The sequence below is a fragment of the Lonchura striata genome, chromosome 14 (genome assembly GCF_046129695.1).
Source record: "Lonchura striata isolate bLonStr1 chromosome 14, bLonStr1.mat, whole genome shotgun sequence".
NCBI lineage: Eukaryota > Metazoa > Chordata > Aves > Passeriformes > Estrildidae > Lonchura > Lonchura striata.
In genome coordinates this window covers 19,226,160-19,244,254 of record NC_134616.1, presented here as the reverse complement: position 1 = coordinate 19,244,254, position 18,095 = coordinate 19,226,160, and the positions used below count along the sequence as shown (strand labels likewise).

General features: G+C 55.1%; 1 protein-coding gene across 8 annotated transcripts in view; it reads left to right on the top strand.

The window, feature by feature from the left end:
* The window catches only part of DLG3 (discs large MAGUK scaffold protein 3), a 78,182-nt gene that overhangs the window by 38,585 nt on the left and 21,502 nt on the right, over positions 1 to 18,095 (top strand). For 5 of the 8 annotated variants that reach the window (XM_077786607.1, XM_077786606.1, XM_021534584.2 and 2 more), the window contains 9 exons: positions 1,016 to 1,069; positions 8,676 to 8,726; positions 11,738 to 11,862; positions 12,337 to 12,506; positions 12,869 to 13,005; positions 13,300 to 13,444; positions 13,588 to 13,747; positions 17,207 to 17,363; positions 17,748 to 17,850. In XM_077786607.1, coding sequence (XP_077642733.1) covers positions 1,016 to 1,069; positions 8,676 to 8,726; positions 11,738 to 11,862; positions 12,337 to 12,506; positions 12,869 to 13,005; positions 13,300 to 13,444; positions 13,588 to 13,747; positions 17,207 to 17,363; positions 17,748 to 17,850 — 1,102 coding nt within the window. Of the gene's footprint in view, positions 1 to 1,015; positions 1,070 to 1,108; positions 1,167 to 8,675; positions 8,727 to 11,737; positions 11,863 to 12,336; positions 12,507 to 12,868; positions 13,006 to 13,299; positions 13,445 to 13,587; positions 13,748 to 17,206; positions 17,364 to 17,747; positions 17,851 to 18,095 lie in introns of those variants that run through there. The other 3 variants (XM_021534585.2, XM_021534583.2, XM_021534587.2) reach the window with 2 other exon arrangements.

Here is an 18,095-nt window from a genome sequence, read left to right as displayed (position 1 = left end):
TTGGGATTTTGCCTCTGTGTTTTGGCCGCTGGTCCCTCACGCCCCGTGCCGGCGGCTGGCGGAGCCCCGCGCCTTCAGCGGCGGCGGCGCTGGACAGCTCCGGGCGGGCCCGGCCTCCCGCCGCCGCCCCGGCCGCCCGCTCCGAGCCGAGCCTCGGTCCCTGCCCGCCGGCCGTCCCAGCCCGTTCTTCCCGGCCCGTCCCTCTCTACTCCGGCCGTCCCATCCTTCTGCCCGCCCTGCCCTGTCCTTCCTTCCGCCGTCTCCAGTCTGCAGCTCTCTCGTCCCGACCCTCCCCTGGCCTTACCCGCCCCCGCGGCCTGCAGCGCCGCATCTCCGTCCATCCTTTTCCCTGCCCTCCCTTCCGCCGGGCCTCCGCAGTGTCTGCCCTGCCATGTGCAGCGAGCCGAGGGCAGAGGCAGCCCAGGGGAGGGACCCGGAGAGAGGTTCACGGGGAGCCCTTCAGGGCAGGAGGATGCATGTGCTGCTGCGGAGGATGGGCCGAGGCTGCCGAGCACAGGCTTTACCGCAGGAGTAATGAGGATAAGGGACCAAATGTTGTCACCTCTCCCAGGGCATGGTGGCCCTGTGCTTAGAAGGAACAGCAGCTGTTGGAAGGTGCTTGAAAGCCTGGTGTGCTGGAAGTAAATTCCTCCCTCAGAAAGGCTTCTTTCCCTACTCCTCGTATCTCCTAACCCCTCCCTAGTGTGAATTTCACTTAGATTTTGGGAATCTGACATAAACCTGAGAGAATTCCCAGTCTTCCCTATCTCCCTTCGCAGCAGCCAAGGCCATGGAGTGCTTGGGACACATCAGCTTTGAGGACAGGACTGATGCCCAGAGCCATGCTGTTGTCCTGCTCCTGTCCCAGGGCTGTTGGACACCTGGAGGAGGGACAAACCTCTCTGCTGCTTGGCCTGGACGGTCTGTGATGGCATGGCCAGGGGAGAGGCAGTGCACCACAAAGGGCTGGGTTAATCGCTCAGCTTGGTGACATCCCACTTTTGTCTCCTCACAGGCCAACCCCGCTCCCATTATCGTGAATACAGACTCGCTGGAACAAGGGCTCTCTGTAAGTCTCCTGGTTTCGTTTTGCTTCCTTTGATCAAGTGCTGCATTTTCCCTGCTCAGCAATGCAGGAAAGACTTTTCCAGCTCAAGGAGGCCCTGGTAAGGCAGCAGAAGATCCTTATACCCACACCATATCCCCACAGCTCATCCCACCCCCAAACCTTTCTGGGGCTGGGTGACACTGCGCAGAACCAAGGCCAGCAGCAGGAGATGATGGGGACTCCAGCACAGGGAGCTACAAGGCAAAAGGCCTCAGCAGAGCTGTGGGTGCCAGATGGTTGTGTTCAGGGTTAATCATACAGCTATTTCCTCTGTTCCCCATGAAGGGGGATTGAGAGGCTCTGCTGGGGCATCCTTTACCTTCCTGCACTGCCTCAGCCTCCTTAAGGCAGCCCTGGCCCCTCAGGAGTGGGACAAAGCTCTCTGGGTGCTTGCTGGTATTTCCCTCACCACTCCTCAGGGCAGTAGGGCTCATTGGATGCTTCTCCTCTCCCAGTGAAGGCTGCCAGCAGCTGAGCAGTACTTGGTGATTGTCTTTGCAGCCATGGTGCATTTGGCACTCCTGATGTAGTATAAGATAATGCTTCTCAGTTTGTTGCAGACAGGGTTTGCATCCTGCTGCATCCATCCCCAGAACATTTGTAACTCATTCCTGTGGGGCACATGAAGGGAGGAGGGTGGCCAGCATGGGTTTCTGGCCAGCAGCACTGGCTCTGTGCTTGTGGGGTGCTTCCCTTCTTTGCCCAAAGGAGCCCGGTTAACAGTTTTCCAGGGCTGAGTGCTTTGCATCGGGTTTACTTCTGATGTATCAAACTTCAGCTGCCTTCCACAGCAGTGAAGCAGTGCCAGGACTCAGAGCTGGGGTGGGTCCAGCTTTGGAGTCAGGGTAGTGGGACACAGATGACTTCTGGGGGTTGAATTTCCCCTGTAGAAAACTGCAGATCTCAGTCCACAGCTTGTGGTGGGTCAGTGCACATCAGAGCTGGACTGGGCTGGTTGAGAAGAGCTACAGAAAGGAAGGCAAGCCTGGCTGAGACCTTTCCAACCCTGGCTGTATTGTTTAATTAAGCCTGAATTTAAAGCCACCTGACACTGGGGAGAAAGGCAGTGGTGCATCTCTCAGTGTGGTGATCCTGCATCCAGCAGCCTTGTATGAAATGTGGCACAGGGGAGCTGCTGTCCACAAAGGTTACCTTCCCCAAATACATGGCATGGCAGAGGGGTTCTGGGTTAGAGGTTCTCTCACTGTGCTGCCCTGGCTGCAGAGCAGTGTCATGTTGCAGCTTCCTCTCTGCACTCTCCTGGCTGTTTTACAGGGAGCTGGGAAAAGGGCAATGTCTCCTAGAGGGAAGGGACCACCATCATGCTGGACCAGAGCAAGTGAGAAGTGTGCTGTGAGCAGGGCAGGGCAGGGAGGTATTCCTGATGGAAATTCTGCTTTCATATCCATTTTGTACCCTCCCTCAGTACAAAATGTCACACCTTCGGAAGAACATTGCCCGCTCATCATTGCAGGCACCATCCTTTGCCACACTCCATCCATGCCCATCCCTCCTCCTTGCCTGTGGGCCCAAGGGCAATGAGAGGTGAGCCCAGGGGCCAAGGACAGGTTTTGTCACCCTGGGCAGGTTCCTGAGTCCAGCAGAAGCCAGGAACCTCTGGGAGCCCTCATGCAGGGCAGCAACCATTCCTTCCACTGCAGTGCACTCCACTTTGCTGGCCTCCTGGCTGCTTCCCTGGTCTCCTGCTCATTAACTTCACATCCTCCCTCTCCCTCCACTTCCATATCCCTGTGCACCCCTTCTCCCTGCACTTTGGCTGGCTTTCAGGGGGTTCTCTGCACCCCAGACAGATGCCAGCATCATGCTGGGGGTGACAGTCACTGGTCCCATCCATCCAAACTCAGTAGAACATGCTGGGAGAAACTGTCCTGGAGAGGTCAAAAGAGCCACCAGGTTATAGCTGTGCTCTGCTGGCTGTGATCTGGTGTGTGTCACCACTGGGTACCCAGAGTAGGGGAGACACCTCAGTTTGATTCGTCTCAGCATCCAGCCTGGAAACCCTCTTGCCTTCTACTTCACATTATACAATGAAACAAGCCTTGCTCCATCTTTTCCTTCTCTGGGGTGCTGGATTCCTCAGGCTTCAGAGAAAACAACTCCCAGAAACCTTGACAGTTGCCCAGGTCAGCAAAGGAGCCACACCAGGAGCTTTCTGCAAACACCAAAATACCAAATCTGAAATTATGGGATTTTTTTACAAACCCAAAATTTGAAGTCTTTTGGTACAGTATGTATTTGGAAGGGTTAAAGTCACATCTTCCAGTCTTTAATTACTTAACTATTCATTGCTTTCCTTAATGATAAACAGATGGAAGTAGTCTAGTTCCTTCCTGTTCTAGTTCTATTGATTGCATTGGACTGGCTGTCGGGCTTGATTTGGCCCTGACTGTTTATCAAGAAGTCTGTTCTACATTCCAATGTCCCCATCCACCCACTTCCATCCCCAGGAGCATGTAGCACCAGCAGTGCTCTAAGGTGGGGGCTGCAGCACTGGGATGGCTGGGGCTCAGTGTGTGGCTTGAACCCAGCACCCCCAGGGTGTAAAAACCCAAATAACCCATTATAAAATGCCTGCCGTATTAAAACCATCCCTTGATGAGTTTAAGGGAAGTGCTGGAGGGCATCGCCCATGCTCACAGTTTCACATCTTTTTACCCAGCATGTCCATAATGGGGGCACAGCAAATTGGAAAGAGAGTTTCCATGGCACATGAGGTCTCTGCATTTCAGAGCTGCCTCTCTGAAGCTAAAACAACTTCTTGCTGCTAGACAGTTCCAAAATGAACAGGGAAAGTCACTCCAAAGCCCTTGAGGAGTTGAAGGTTTCAGAGTCTGGGTCCTTGGAGCCTAATTTGGTGCCTCATTGCCCAGCAGTGAGGTGCAATCACCTTCAGTTGCTCAAAAGCCAGGTGTGAGGAAGACAGGTGTTTTCCAGGCCTGATCTCAGGCAGTGAGTCCCTCACACTTTGGTCCCATGTGCTGGCTGGGACACATCCCAGTGCCAGTTCCTGCAGGCAGTGTGGCTGTGGTGTCCTCCCAGCTGCTGCTGGGGCTGTCACTCTGCCCAAGCTCAGCAGGTGGGTCCTCACGGCCCTCTGCCAAAAGACTGACCAGAAATTGGGCATTTATTCACTCTGTGCACAAGACCACCACTGTGGGCACTGCACACGAGGGGGTCAGGGATAGCTGGAAGCGAGTCAATAGGTCTCAGTGGTGCGGCGGGACGCGTGGACATGGGGAGGTGAACGAAGGCAGCTCTTGACCTATTTTCCCTGGACCCCCTGTCATGTGCAGGCAGGGAGAGCTCTCCTGTGCCAGCACTGGCAGTGCCTGTGCCAGCGGGGGTGGGGGATGTGCCCATTGCACCCGCTGCCCTGGTGGGGCTGTTCCCCTTTCCCCATGCCAAGGCAACTGAGGAGCATTGCCAGGTGCCCTCCACACCCAGGGCTGGCTGGCACAACCGAGGGCTGGCTCTGCAGTCTTCACACCCTCTCCATTATCTCAATAAACAGCTGCTCCACCAGCAGGTCCCAGTGCTCATCCTCATTGCATCCTAAGCACAGGATATAGGCAGGATCTTGCTCCAAAAGGGACTGTGAGCGGTATTATTGTTCTTGTAGGGTATTTGCTCTTGCAACCTGGTTGTCTATCTGGGTTGCATTTGAGGAACCTGATCTTTGTCTTAGAAATCTGACCTTCTTTTTTTTATTTAAAAAACAAGCAAAACCACAAAAGCAGCCAACCACCCCCCAGCCCAAAAAACCCACCTCAAATCCTTACTCTCCAGCAAATTCCAAGGGGTGTTCCATGTGGGCTGATGCAGTGTTGGCCGGCAGAGCCTGCAGACAGCTTGCAGTAGCTCTGGAAGGTGTGTGTTCTTCTGTTTATCAGATGAGTGTTAGCTCTGCAGCCTTCTGTTGATGAGCTAAATGCCGTCATCAGTAACTATTTCCCTTCTGCTCAAAAGAGGAGAGGGCCAGTAAAGGCGCCTCTTCCTGAGCCATCAGGTGGACTTGTTGCATGGGAAGGACCTGGAAAAAAATACCCATATCCTTTTCCATGAGAAACCAGGTGATGCTTAGGATCAGGATATGCTGGGACAGCTAATTGTCCCCTGACACTGCTGTCAGCTCTGCAGGTGTTACACGAGGAGACCAGGGTGTGGTGCATCTTCCCACCCAGGCATCTTCCCACTGGAGATGGCCCCAAACAGGATCTGGGGAAGAGCACAAGGCACTGACAAAGGACAGGGGGAACAGCTGGCGGCAGAGCCAGGTCCTGGCAGCTCTGGTGGGTATCATGGGGAGGTTTTTGCCATCAATGAGTGACTGGCATTTGATTTTCTGAAGCTGGAACGTTCGCTTTGTTGGCTTGTTCCCTTGGTTACGTGGTATATATTGAGTTCCTTATTTGGCTTCCTTATACAATTAACTGGCTTTCCATTGCGTGAATTTTGAAAACATAACCAGAGCTAAAACTTCATGGTCAGGCCTGGCTGACCCCAGCATGCCTAGCCTGTGCAGGCTGCTCCCAACAGACGCCGTGTCAAACAAGCACCTCTATGGCCAGTTTTCCAAGAGCAGTGCAGAGCACTGCTCAGCAGTAGCAGCCCAGGAATTTGGGGGGTGAGGCTATCCCAGCTCAGCTGCCTGGTAGCACCAGGGTGTGTGACGGGGTCTGTGCTGGGCTCTCAGTGCACCCCGGGTGCCGCTGGCAGCAGCCACTCCTCGCCAGGCTCATGCTGGCTCTCACCACGGCTCACAGATTGTCACAGTTTTCTGCAGATCCCCATCCTGGAGGGATGTGTATGCTGTTCCTCTGCGGTCGTGGGTGTGCATATGGCTGGCTGTGTGGCAACTGTGTTGAATGCCAAAGCAGAGAGGACAATGTGTGTAGTAGCAAAGGGTGCCAGGAATCTGAGTTGCTGGAAAACCGGGGAGAGGCAACTCTGCACCCCACGCAGCAGGATACTGACTTCAGAGAGGGGATGGGATGGGCTGGAGGCCGTGCTGAGGGAGGCTGTGCTGAGGGAGGCTCTAAGGGTGGCATGGGCCAGCGAGCCAGCTGCATTTAGGATTAGTCAGTATGGGAAGATGAGAGGAGGGAGAGGTGGCCCAAGCCAGAGGGGGAACCTCTGGCAAGGGAAGCAATGCCCCTCTGCCCATACAAGCACAACACAGGACAGGAATGTGGCTGAAGGTGGCACTGACCATGTGTCCCTGACCCTCTGAGGCTGGCAGGGATCCTGCTGTGGGTTAATCCCATCACTTCCCGTGGTTTTCTGCTGCAGGATCCTCCTGTAAGAGCTGGCCAAAACCTTTCCCAATGTGCTGGGAGGATCTGAGCATCCTACTATTGGAGTATTTGGATGTCCCAGCCCTGGGCTGTCCCCTGAAATCTTCCAGTGACTGAGAGGCACCAGGCACGGGGCACATCCAAGGAGGGACAGTACATTCAGCCTGTGTTTCCTGGAGCCTCATTCCCATATCTTTGCCCAACCTCATCTTTGAAGTGCAGTACGGGGTGTGGGGTTGCTTTGGCATCCCAGGGCAGGGGATGAGAGTGTGTGGCACAGGTGGCACAGCCCTACCCCAGATCCTGTCCTGCAGCACTGCTCCTCTGCCTAGGACCCTGACTGTAGCCACCTAGAAAAACTCCTGTTTCCCCTTCCTACCTATCAATAGAACCTCACCGTTGCCTCACTAGGTTTTCTTCTGTGGTGTCAGATGATGGCTTTAGCATAAATGATGGCTGCTGTCCCTTCTGTGGAATGACCCAGCACTCTGGGGGTGTGGAGGATGGCAGAGCTGTGCCTCTGCAGGGGCAGATAGCAAGGAGCTAAGAAAGCAGGACACAGCCAGCATGCTGGTGCCTCATGAGGAGGAGAACTGTGTCCAAACAAATGCATGTCAGCTCCAGTTTGGAATACAGAGTGTATACAGAAAGTGGCTCCATATGAGCCATTAGTTAATGGTGGATGCAAAATCCAGATGAGGAACTCTGCAGAGTCCAGAGGCCACAGGCAGAGGCAGGACTGCACAGTGAGAGAGGTGTTTGCCTGCTGAGTGCAGGGTTCCAATGCCTCTGCCTTGTCATACAGAACTACCCATGTCCCATCCCTAGTTTCCCAAAATGACTCAAATTATGAGGCTGAGTTCAGTCCCCTCCACAATAAAAGGATATAAAGCTGTTAGAAAGCATCCAAAGGAGGCAAAAAGGTAGTGAAGGATCTAGAGGAGACCATATGAGGAAAGGGTGAGGTGACTTGGCTTACTCAGCCTGAAGGAGAGGAGACTGAAGATAGACCTCACTGCACCTCACTATAGTCTGCAGCTTCCTTGTGAGGGGAATCAGAGGAGCAGACACTGATCTCTTCTCTCAGGTGTTCAGTGACAGGACCTGGGGGAAAGGCATAAAGCTGTGTCAGGGGAGGTTTGGTTGGACATTAGGACAAGTTTTTCACGCATAGGATGTGGGGCACTGAACAGGCTCCCCAGGGACTGGCCATGGCCCCAAAGCTGCCAGAGCTCCGGGAGCATTTGGACAACACTCTCAGGCACATGGTGGGATTGCTGGGGAGACTGTGCAGGGCCAGCAGTTGGATTCCATGACCCTTTGAGTTCTCTTCCAACTCAGTTTTCTTAAAAAATGTTACTGTTAAGTGTTGGATGTTTCAGTACCAAATTGCATTGCAAATCTTGCTAAATTTTAGACCTTGGCAGCTGTTTGTGGCCTGATCCTGTTGATCAGGAGTGAAACTGCTACATTTTTCTTGTGCAGTGTTGATTATGTGGAGAATTGATTTTTTTTTTTTTTTTGAGCCTACATTTACCATTTTACAGCCTACAATTGCATCCTTTTTTGTTTCTATTCATTATGTTTCCAAGAGCTCTGCTTTGATACTTTGGGTATGGGAGACTTTTAACCATGGGGATCAGTGTGGTGTACAGCACTGAGACAGGCTACACCATTTTTATACATAAGGGCACCACAATATTTTCACCTCTTACTGTGCCCCGCTCTCTCACACCTCGTTTCCTTTGCACCCAACTAATTTCATGGAATAAATTGTCCTGAATTTCCTGTTAATACCATCATGCTACGAAAAGATTTTAAAAATATAAGCTGCTAAAGGTGTTTATTATGTTATTATGTACAGATTTTTTTTTTTCCTTTAAATGGACCGACCCCCTCTCTTCCCTTCCTCAAGCAGTGAATTCCTGAGGTTAATTATATGCTGTGTAACAAAGGTGTTATTTCTTTTTGTGCTTTCAGTTGTGTTCCTTTACATGGCTGGAGAAATGAGCTGGGAGAATAAAGGCTTTGCACAGAAGTGCATTAAAGTCAGTGGGTTTTGGCTCATGCCCAGAGAGAAAAGCAGCACATGGTTTAATTCCAGGGTAGGCTCAAGCAGTTGCATTTAAGGTTTTTTTAGTGGTGATGGTGCAGCTTTTAGGTTGGATTCTTCATGTTCAGCTACCAGAGAGGAAAAGCAAATTCCCCCAGGACCAGCAGAGAGTTGTAACACACTGTCTCCCTCTCTCCAGATGAATGGCAGTGATGGGATATTCAAATATGAAGAGATCATCTTGGAAAGGGTAAGTACTCCTCACTCACCCACCAGCAGCCTCCTCCCACTCGCCCACCCCCAGCACAGCTGGCCCCCCACGCATCCCTGCACAGCTGAGGGGGATCTCTGGGCTCTGCTCCCTGCTCTCTCTGGAGGCTTTCACAGGTGTTGCACCTGCTTTGCCAGCCTGGCTCCCACCAGGGTGGGCTGGCTGCTCCCCTCTCCCCCTGCACACCTCGCCAGAAGGGAGGGAGGAGGGCTTCTCCCTTGCCTCCCTCTTTCACACCCTCACCCCCACAAGCTCATCAGTGCAGAGCATGGGGGGAGGCTCTCTGTCATTGCCTTTGTCAGAAAACAGAGGTGTGGGGAGCTCTGCTTGTGTAGACACAGGTGAGCACAGGGACCAAAGGCACCCTGCCACCAGGCTCCCCATCACTCTAGGGGACACAGCCTTGAGATGCTAAGCTGCAAGAACAGATATAGTAAAACAGCCACAGTGAAGGAAGTTCCTGCTCAAGCCATTTCTTTGTTGGCAACACAGAGGTGATGGCATGCGCCACACCAGCCGTGGCTAGAATTAGCTCCCACCATGTGTGGGGCTTGTCCAGGGGCAAGCCAGCACCACACAGGGCACGAAGGGCTTTCTTGTTGCCCAGGAAACAGCAGGGGAGGAGGGATGGAGAGGGAGCAGGGAAAGCTGGCCCAGGGTTTACTCTGGGAGACAGGCACAGCCCCGCTGGCTGGGAATGGCTGTGGTGGGAGGCTGCCCGTGGCTCTCCACAGCACACCTTGCCTCCCCCTCGCTGCCGTGCCAGGCGGCTCAGCCTCGCTGCGTGGCCAGCACTGCAGGGAAAGACGCTCATTATTCTGTTCCTCTCTGCCTTTAGTCATCTCCCTCCTTCCCTTGGCTCTGCATCACAGAGGTGGGTGGACAGAAGGTTATCTGGGGCTGCCGCCTCACCCACTGCTTCCCCGGCGTGCCTGATGAAACCAGCCCAGAGGTTCCTTCCTTTTTGGGCTAAGTGCTTCTTGCTCTGGACCCAAATCACAGGCAAAAGCCTTGTCTCAGGGGTTCAGAGCATCCTCTGTCCTCAGCCCATAGTGGGAACAGGGAAAGAGCTGGCAGAGCCACACAGAGGGGAAACACTCATTGATGCCCTCATTTCAAAGCCCCAAGCAGTAATTCATTCTCCAACAGCAAGACACCATGAGGGAATCTCACTGCTTAGCAGCCTGGGCTAGCATGAACCATACCCAGGTCGTTCCCCTTCACCGAGTCCCTGGTGGGATCAAACAATCCTGTATTAATGCAGGAGAAGCACCCTGATGCCTGCAGGTGAGGCTGTCCCCTTGCTGGGGTGTTTGGCTTCTAGAATTGCCCTCAGTACCCCAAAATCACTGGTCATTCATTGTCGTTAATCCTTGTCTTTGTTGTAAGGACAAGCGTAATTTCAGCAGCATTTTGGGGGCAATAATAGCAGAAACACAATGTTCAGAAGGACATGGCTTTGTGTTTACCCACCACACATGTTTCTACAGCAGTAACTGCCCTGGCATCAGGGCATCAACCCTGATGTCAGCTAAAAAATCCATTAAACTCCTTTTTGAGGTTTATCAGAATAAAACTTAACACCTCCCAGATAATTTCCAGGCTTTATAGCTAACCAAGGACCTTCCATAGGCTGGCACAACTAATGGCTGGTGATCATTTTGCAATCTCACCTGCCTTGCTGCAGCCAGGCTTGGACTCTGTGACAGTAAAGAGCTTTTTTGAGCTAGGCACAGGGTAATCAGAACACAGCATAGAGGAAGCAGCCTTGACCCTTTACTGTTGAATGCCTCTGTGTCACATGCCAGCCAAATCACAGCTGGCCAGAGAGCATCTGGGAGCACTGCACAGCGACAGGCATTGGTGGCTCCTGGTGCTGTGTCACAAGCATCATAAAGCCAGCTCTGCATCGCTGCAGGAACTAATGCTGGGGCAAAATTGCTGGGGAGAAGTGCAAGCCCCAGCTGGCTGTTAAATTATGGCTAAATTATCCTGGGGAGACAGAGTTCCAGTGTGGCCCTCTGAGCCACAGGTCCCCTGGAAGAGTAGAGCACCCCCTCATCTCCCACTGAGCACTGGGGCCATGGGCAGCCAGGAGAGCTTGGACTGAGCCCACTCGTGTACAAGAGAGGCAGGCACAGGGTGACTAAGTGTCAGTTCTTCCACATGAGGAAACATGGCAAGAAGCCATCTGATTTTCAAGGCAGAGCAAAAAAGGCAGGAATTGTCCACTTGCATCAAGCATGGATCTTGAAGCAGCGCCTGTGAGTGTGTCACTAATGAGGATCCTGCAAGTGGGAGAGGCAGCACAGGGCCACAGCCACTCAATCCTGAGATGCTGGGGGAATGGCCTAGAGATGAGCTGTGGTCCCTGCATTCCCTCCAGGCATAATTCGGCAGGAGATGCTCAAATGATGCTTCAAGCATGTCCGTGAGGAAAAGGAGACAGAACTGGAGAGCCCATTCCATCCTGATAGCGACTTCCAAACAAACCTGTAAATTTTGTCATCAGTATTGCTGGTCCCCAGCTGGGATTTGTGCCAGGGCTACATCCCAGGGTGCAGAGGGGCAGGAGTAGGAAGCTGGTGACTGGCACAATCCCCGCTGGTCTGCGCAGGCTGCAGCATTGGTGTCTCCTCCTGGGGAGCAGCCAGCAAGGGGAGGTTTTCTCTGCCAAGGACCACCTCCTCTTCCCCCAGCTCCCCGCCTGCCTGAGTCTCTCCGTGGCGACGCGGTGATGAGGGAGGTCCTCGGCGGCTCCCACTCTCCCCTCCATCTGTTCAGTGCTCCACACTGCTGCGCCGAGCACTCATCAGCCTCTCCTCCGGCCAGCATTCCTCTGCCCCCTGAACCAGGCACCCCGGTGTGTGATAGATGCTGTAAGGGCTCCTGTGCCCCAGGCAGTCCCACGGCTGGAGGCAACCATTTAAGAAGGGCTGGCAGCAAGCAGTTGCCCATGGGGGAAAGACGCAGTGTTTGATTTCCCACAGGGTAACTCTGGCCTCGGCTTCAGCATAGCGGGAGGCATCGACAACCCCCATGTTCCAGATGACCCGGGTATCTTCATCACCAAGATCATCCCTGGGGGAGCAGCAGCCATGGATGGCCGTCTAGGGTAAGTACAGGGCTGGGGTAACAGCCAGGGTGTCACCCACGATCTCTGCATGGACCTTCTAGACCTAGCCCCTTTTTCCAACATGGTCCCTGGCCTCCATATGTCTCTTTCCCACAGCCAGATCCCCTCAGGACAGGGTTGTCCACCATCGTTGGCCACCAGCCTCCTGTCTGTAGCCACCCATCCTCCCCTCCCTGTATCAGGCTCCTGCTCCCACCCATCGCTCTACAGGCCAGGGCAGGGATCCAGCCTTCCTTCTCATCTCCCACCTCCATTAGGGTTGCACTACAGGGACCAGCTCCGCTCTCCCCTGCTTTGGGATGGACCCCTTTCTCACCCCCAGCAGGCCGTGATCTGGCCAGCTTGAGCAACTCTCATTTGTGTGGCTGGAGGAGGGTGGCAGAGGGTGACCAGAGGAGGGTGGCATGGGCTGGTAGTTCCCCAGGGATGCTCAGGGCCATCCTGTGCCCACAGGGTGAACGACTGCGTGCTGCGGGTGAACGACGTGGACGTCTCTGAGGTTGTGCACAGCAAAGCTGTGGAAGCCCTGAAGGAAGCAGGCCCCGTGGTGCGGCTTGTGGTGCGCCGCCGGCAGCCCCCGCCAGAGACCATCATGGAGGTTAACCTGATGAAGGGTCCCAAAGGTGAACCCCTCACTCTGCTCAGTTGGCCAGGGTGCCCCACTGCCCCACAGAACAGTGTGGGGTGACCCCTCAGTGTAAGATATCATGAGATGCAGGGCAGCCTCACAGGGGATGCAAGGTGGCAGCGCTGCAGTGCAGGATGCTGCAGGATGGCCGAGCAGCATGGAATGCTGTGGGGCATGGGGTATGGGACAGACCCACAATGCTGTGCACGGTGGCCAGGCTGGCCCCAGGCAGCAGTGTGGTGGCCCATTGCCTGCTGGATTTGGGCAGGGTGTGAAGCCCAGTGAGGCACAGGGGCTGTGGTGCCAGCCCAGGACTCTATCTGTCTGTCCCTCACTTGCATTCTCACCCTCCCTCAGGCCTGGGATTCAGCATTGCAGGGGGCATTGGGAACCAGCACATCCCTGGGGACAACAGCATCTACATCACCAAGATCATCGAGGGAGGTGCTGCCCAAAAGGACGGGCGCCTGCAGATCGGAGACCGGCTGCTTGCGGTAAGCCCCACGGCCACTGTGAGGTGAAGCTGAACGGGTTCCACTGTGATGCAGTGTTGATCCTGAACGCCAGCAGCCGTCCTGTCAGCAGCTTCACCCCTCTTCCCTGGGGACCCAGCTGGGATGTTGCTGTGGGAGGGCAGGCACAGTACTGGCTGCAGGCAGGAAGGCCAAACCCAGCGTGATGGGACCATGCCTCTGGAGCTACTGTGGCACCTCCCCTATGGAAAACTACTCCTGCGGGACTGCCCTGATCCTTGCTTTCCTGCTCAGCCAGCACTTTCCCTCTGGCAGGTGAATAACACAAACCTGCAGGATGTGCGGCACGAGGAGGCAGTGGCCGCCCTGAAGAACACCTCTGACATGGTGTACCTGAAAGTGGCTAAGCCTGGCAACATCCACCTCAACGACATGTACGCGCCCCCCGACTACGCCAGCAGTACGTACACCGCTGGCCACTGGCTGGGCGTGTGGGGCTGTGGGGCACCTGAGCGTGTTGGGTTGGGGAGCAGGGCTGAGCTGGTCTCCATGTCCTCATTGTGTATGGATTTCTGCTCCTGATGACCTTCTCCTCCCCTGCAGCCTTCTCAGCCTTGGCTGACAACCACATAAGCCATAACTCCAGTCTGGGCTACCTGAGCAGCGTTGAGAGCAAGCCTGCCTATCCCATCCCTCCCCAGGTGACTCCGTCCCGGTACTCGCCTGTTCCTCGGCATATGATCGGAGACGATGACTTCACCAGGTGAGTACCAGGCAGGAGCATCCCTGTCATGCTCCTTCTCATTCCCTCATTTTCCCTCTGTGGTGGCTTGATGTCATCCCCACTGCCAGTGCAGAGCCTTGAAAGGCCATCTGTAGGTGTGTGATGCAATGCCTGAGATCCCTATAATGAGCTCTGTGCTCACCCCCCTGAGACCAGCCCTGCTGTGTCAATCACTGGCTTGCTGCAGTCACTCCCTCTCCATTCCCTCTTCTACTCTTTCACAAGCCTTACACAACTGCATTTCAGCTTCAATCTCTTGCTTATTTTATAATACCTGGAATACAAGGTGTTCCCCACTCTTATGGAGCCATCCAGCAGTGCCACAGCCTCCCAGGATGTTCCCAGGTGGAGCTGTGCCGGGTGTGAAGGACCAGGGGGAGCATAGCCTTGCAAACAAGTGGGGGCCCTCCCATGCTCCCTGAGACTGGCATCCCAAACCACCTCCACTCAGGTATAATTCCAGTGACTGCCAGCCCCTGGCCTGATAGCCTCCTGTCCAGCCCTGTCCAGCCCCCTTTGCCCCAGTGGCATCTTTTATGCTGCATGACCAGGTTTGTTTCCTGAAGCAAGGAAATAAAGAGGAGCACAAAGAAAACATTGCTCTGAGCCTAAATGCAGTATAAAGCCTCTCCAAAGCCTCAAGCTGAGGGTGGGAGAGAGAGACCTGGAAAGTCCTGCTCTACTAGCTGATTCTTACAGCTTACCCTCTTCTTGTCACAGCCTTGAGGCCAGTGCTCTGAATGTGCTATCCCCAGGGCCAGGACTTTAGGGCTTAGGCTGATTAATAAGGACCAGCACTCAACTTAGGCTTAGGGCCGGCTCTGCAGTTTGGAACAAGGTCACAGGCGGGTTTTAGGAGTGTGCCTACAGTAGAAGATGCAGGAGCTTCGTCCAGGAATCTCCCATCCTGCAGGTGAGCAGTGGATGCTGGAGTGGGAGACCCTGACTTGCCATCTGCTGTCAGGTCTGCCATCCTCCTGGAGAGTGTCTGCACTCATCTTTGTCACAGGCCTGTCACACTTCTTGGTGCTCAGCCACAGCTGGATGTCCCTGCACACCATGACCAGTGCAGCACTGTCTTCCACCCTCACCCACCTCTCCCACTGGTCTTGGCACCATCAATGCCAGTTCTAGAGCATGTTTCTGGCACTGCATCCTCAGCAGGTGTAGCAACTTCTGTGCTGTCAGGGCACAGGGAAATGATGCCACAGGCAGGAGTAGTGCTGTCTGCCATTACAGTGCACCACAGAAGAGACTGCATCACAATATTTGGAAAACACACCAGAGACCCTGGTCCCAGCGGGGTGTCCCTTCTCGCACGTGCCAACATTCCCATTTAGAGAGCAGAAAGAGCAACCCAGCTTAGGCTTAGCCAGTGGCAATGGCACAGTGAGGGCTCAGCAGTGGCTTTTCAGTGGCAGTGGCATAGCGATGGCCCAGCAGTGGCTTGCAGTGCCAGTGACACAGTGGTGGCTTGGCAGGGGTTCAGTGGGCACTTGACAGTGGCCATGGCACAGCGATGACTCGGCAGTGGCCCTGATGCAGCACGTGCTGGTGGCCACTAGAGGATGGTGCTGCCTTATGGAGGGCCCCACTGCAGACAGGCTGGCACCACTGGGCCAGTGTGCCCAGACACAACCCCCTGCTACCCAACAGATCCACAGCCTGCAGTGGGCTCAGCACTTGGCTCGTGCTTCCCAGGACAGTGCTGAAAGCCTCCTGTGCATTGCTGACCCCCCAGGACAGCTCCATCACTGCAGGCCTGCTGGCACCAAGATTGTGCACTGGGACCAGTGTGGTCCAAATGCAACTCACTGGTGTGGGGAAAGGCAGCAGCTGCCCTGGAAAAGAAGCTGTCTCCCACGAGGCTCTTGCAAGCCATTCCTTAGAAAAAGCAGCCTCTCCTCCTCCAATGGGCACAAGTGCTACTTAGATGTGGATGTAGCTCCAGTGACCCTCATGTTCTGCAGCACCTAGGGCTGGGAACCAAAGAATCTGTTTACCAGTGAGTTCCACCACAGCAACCAGACCCAGCACAGCCCCACAGGATCCCCTCAGCTGCTCTGTGCCAAGGTCCCAGTGTTAACACTGTGACACTCAGCATGGGATCTGTCTGGATGATCTGTGTCATGCCTCCTGTGAGGAGGATGGAAGTCAAGAGTGCACGTCAGGACTGAGACCTGTGATGTACCTGTCTGGGGCTTCATTTCCTCCCCTCATTCTTGTAAGGTCTCTTTACCTTCCACCAAACTGTCTGGTCCTCACAGGTGCTGGGGATGCTTCCCCCTACACTAAGCTGAGGTTGTGCTTCCTGCACACTGCTTGGGCAGCAGCAAAACCCAAGGGGCAGAGCAACTTCATGTCCTGGTTGGAGGCAGGGTTTGCAGACCCAGAAACTTGACCTATTTCTTCCCTTAGGAGAACTCTAGCCTGAGGCACAGGTTTGCTGCAGAGGGACTGATAGCTGCAGCCCTCCCTGCCCTCTCACCACTGCACCTAAGCCAAGCACTGGTGACATGTTAAGGACTTGGGGTGGATCCTCTTTTGACGGAGCATCTCCATGGTCTTCCTGATCTCCTGGATCTGGTGTGTTCCAGCCCCCACAACCCCAGTGCCCCAGGGTTCTCTCAGCACAAGTCTGCCAGCATTTTAGGGTGCCCTCACTCAGTGCCATGCCTGGGCTCCAGCATCTCTCCCAACATAACCCAGAGATTTCCCTCAGATACCTGGCAGGTGAGTGGTTGATCAGGCTGCTGAGCTCAATGTCAGGCCTTTGGTCCTTGTGGTACCTGAGGAAGTGCCCAGGATCCAGCCACAGCAGATAACACTGATGGTCTCCAGTATCATGTTGGCTTACAATCACCACCAGCCTGTGGTAATTGTCTAGTATAATTTATTCCTTATTTCTGTCCAGAGCTTGATCTGGGAGCTGCCGTTATTCCCATCACATTGTTTTTTTCTCCTAGACGAAAACTGATGCTGGAGTTTTGGTGATGCCAGGCTGTCTTTCTGCTTTTGCCTACCTTTTGTTTGAGCTGTGACAGAATTAAGTAATCAAAAAATGCAGTACTTCTGTTGAGCTGTGCAGAGTCTGTGGCACTGGAGGGGTGCATGGGGTTGTAGGCACACTTGCCATGCTGTGGAGGGGCTTGATCCCACCCTCCTGGCTCATGTCTTCTGATGCCACCCTGCAGTTCAGAGTTTCTGTGTGTCATTTCACTGTGGATGCTCTGTCTTCGTGTTGTGTTTCATGTCACACCGCCTTCCACCTCTTCTGGTTTATGAGTCTCCACAGTGCTGAGGGCTGAGTCACACCAGGCTGCACTCAGGTGACTCCAGCCCCACCAATGTGCCACAAACCCTGGGCACAGAAAAGCCTGTCATCAGCTTTGCTGCTCCTCACCCCAATGTCTCCCTGTCCATTATGTGTTCTTCCAGGGAGCCCCGGAAAATCATCCTGCACAAAGGCTCCACCGGCCTGGGCTTCAACATTGTTGGAGGGGAAGATGGTGAGGGGATCTTTGTGTCCTTCATCCTGGCTGGAGGCCCTGCTGACCTCAGTGGGGAGCTGCGGAGAGGAGACCGTATCCTTTCGGTGAGTTGGTGGGGCACCCGCTGCCCCTTCATGGCCTCCCACAGCCCCGGGTGGGCAGCTGTTCCCTACCACCCGAAGCACGGTTCTGTGGGATTCATACCGGGTGCCAGTGTGTTGGCACGGCCCCGGGGTGCTTGCGGTGGGGGCAGCCCTGGTGCCTGGGCTGGCCGAGGGCAGGTACTGGGGATGCCGGTACTGGAAGTGCCAGTACCAGGCGTGGTACTGGGGGTGCAGTGGCAGAGTGATGAGGCTCTGGGAGTGTGGGTACCGTGGGTACCGTGGGTACCGGTACAGAGGCGGGGCAGCGGGGCCGAGGCGCAGGGCAGACCCCCGTGGTTCGTGCCAGCACGGGTCTGGTTCAGCGGAGCCGCTCTGTCCCGGCAGGTGAACGGCGTGAATCTTCGCAACGCCACCCACGAGCAGGCGGCAGCGGCGCTGAAGCGGGCGGGACAGACGGTGACCATCATCGCGCAGTACCGGCCCGAAGGTATCGCCACACCGGGCGACCGGGACCGGGACGGGGACGAGGCGAGCGGGACATGCAGACGAGTGTCTGTGATATGCAGATGATGTCTGATATGCAGATGAGGGGCTGTGATATGCAGATGAGGGGCGGGGCATGGCCGGCGCGCTGCCGAGGGGCCGGGGCGGGGGACTGCGGGCGAGGCGCCGCGGGGGCGTGGCCCGGGGCGCGGCGGGTGCCGATTGGCCGGCGCGGGGGGGCGGGGCCGC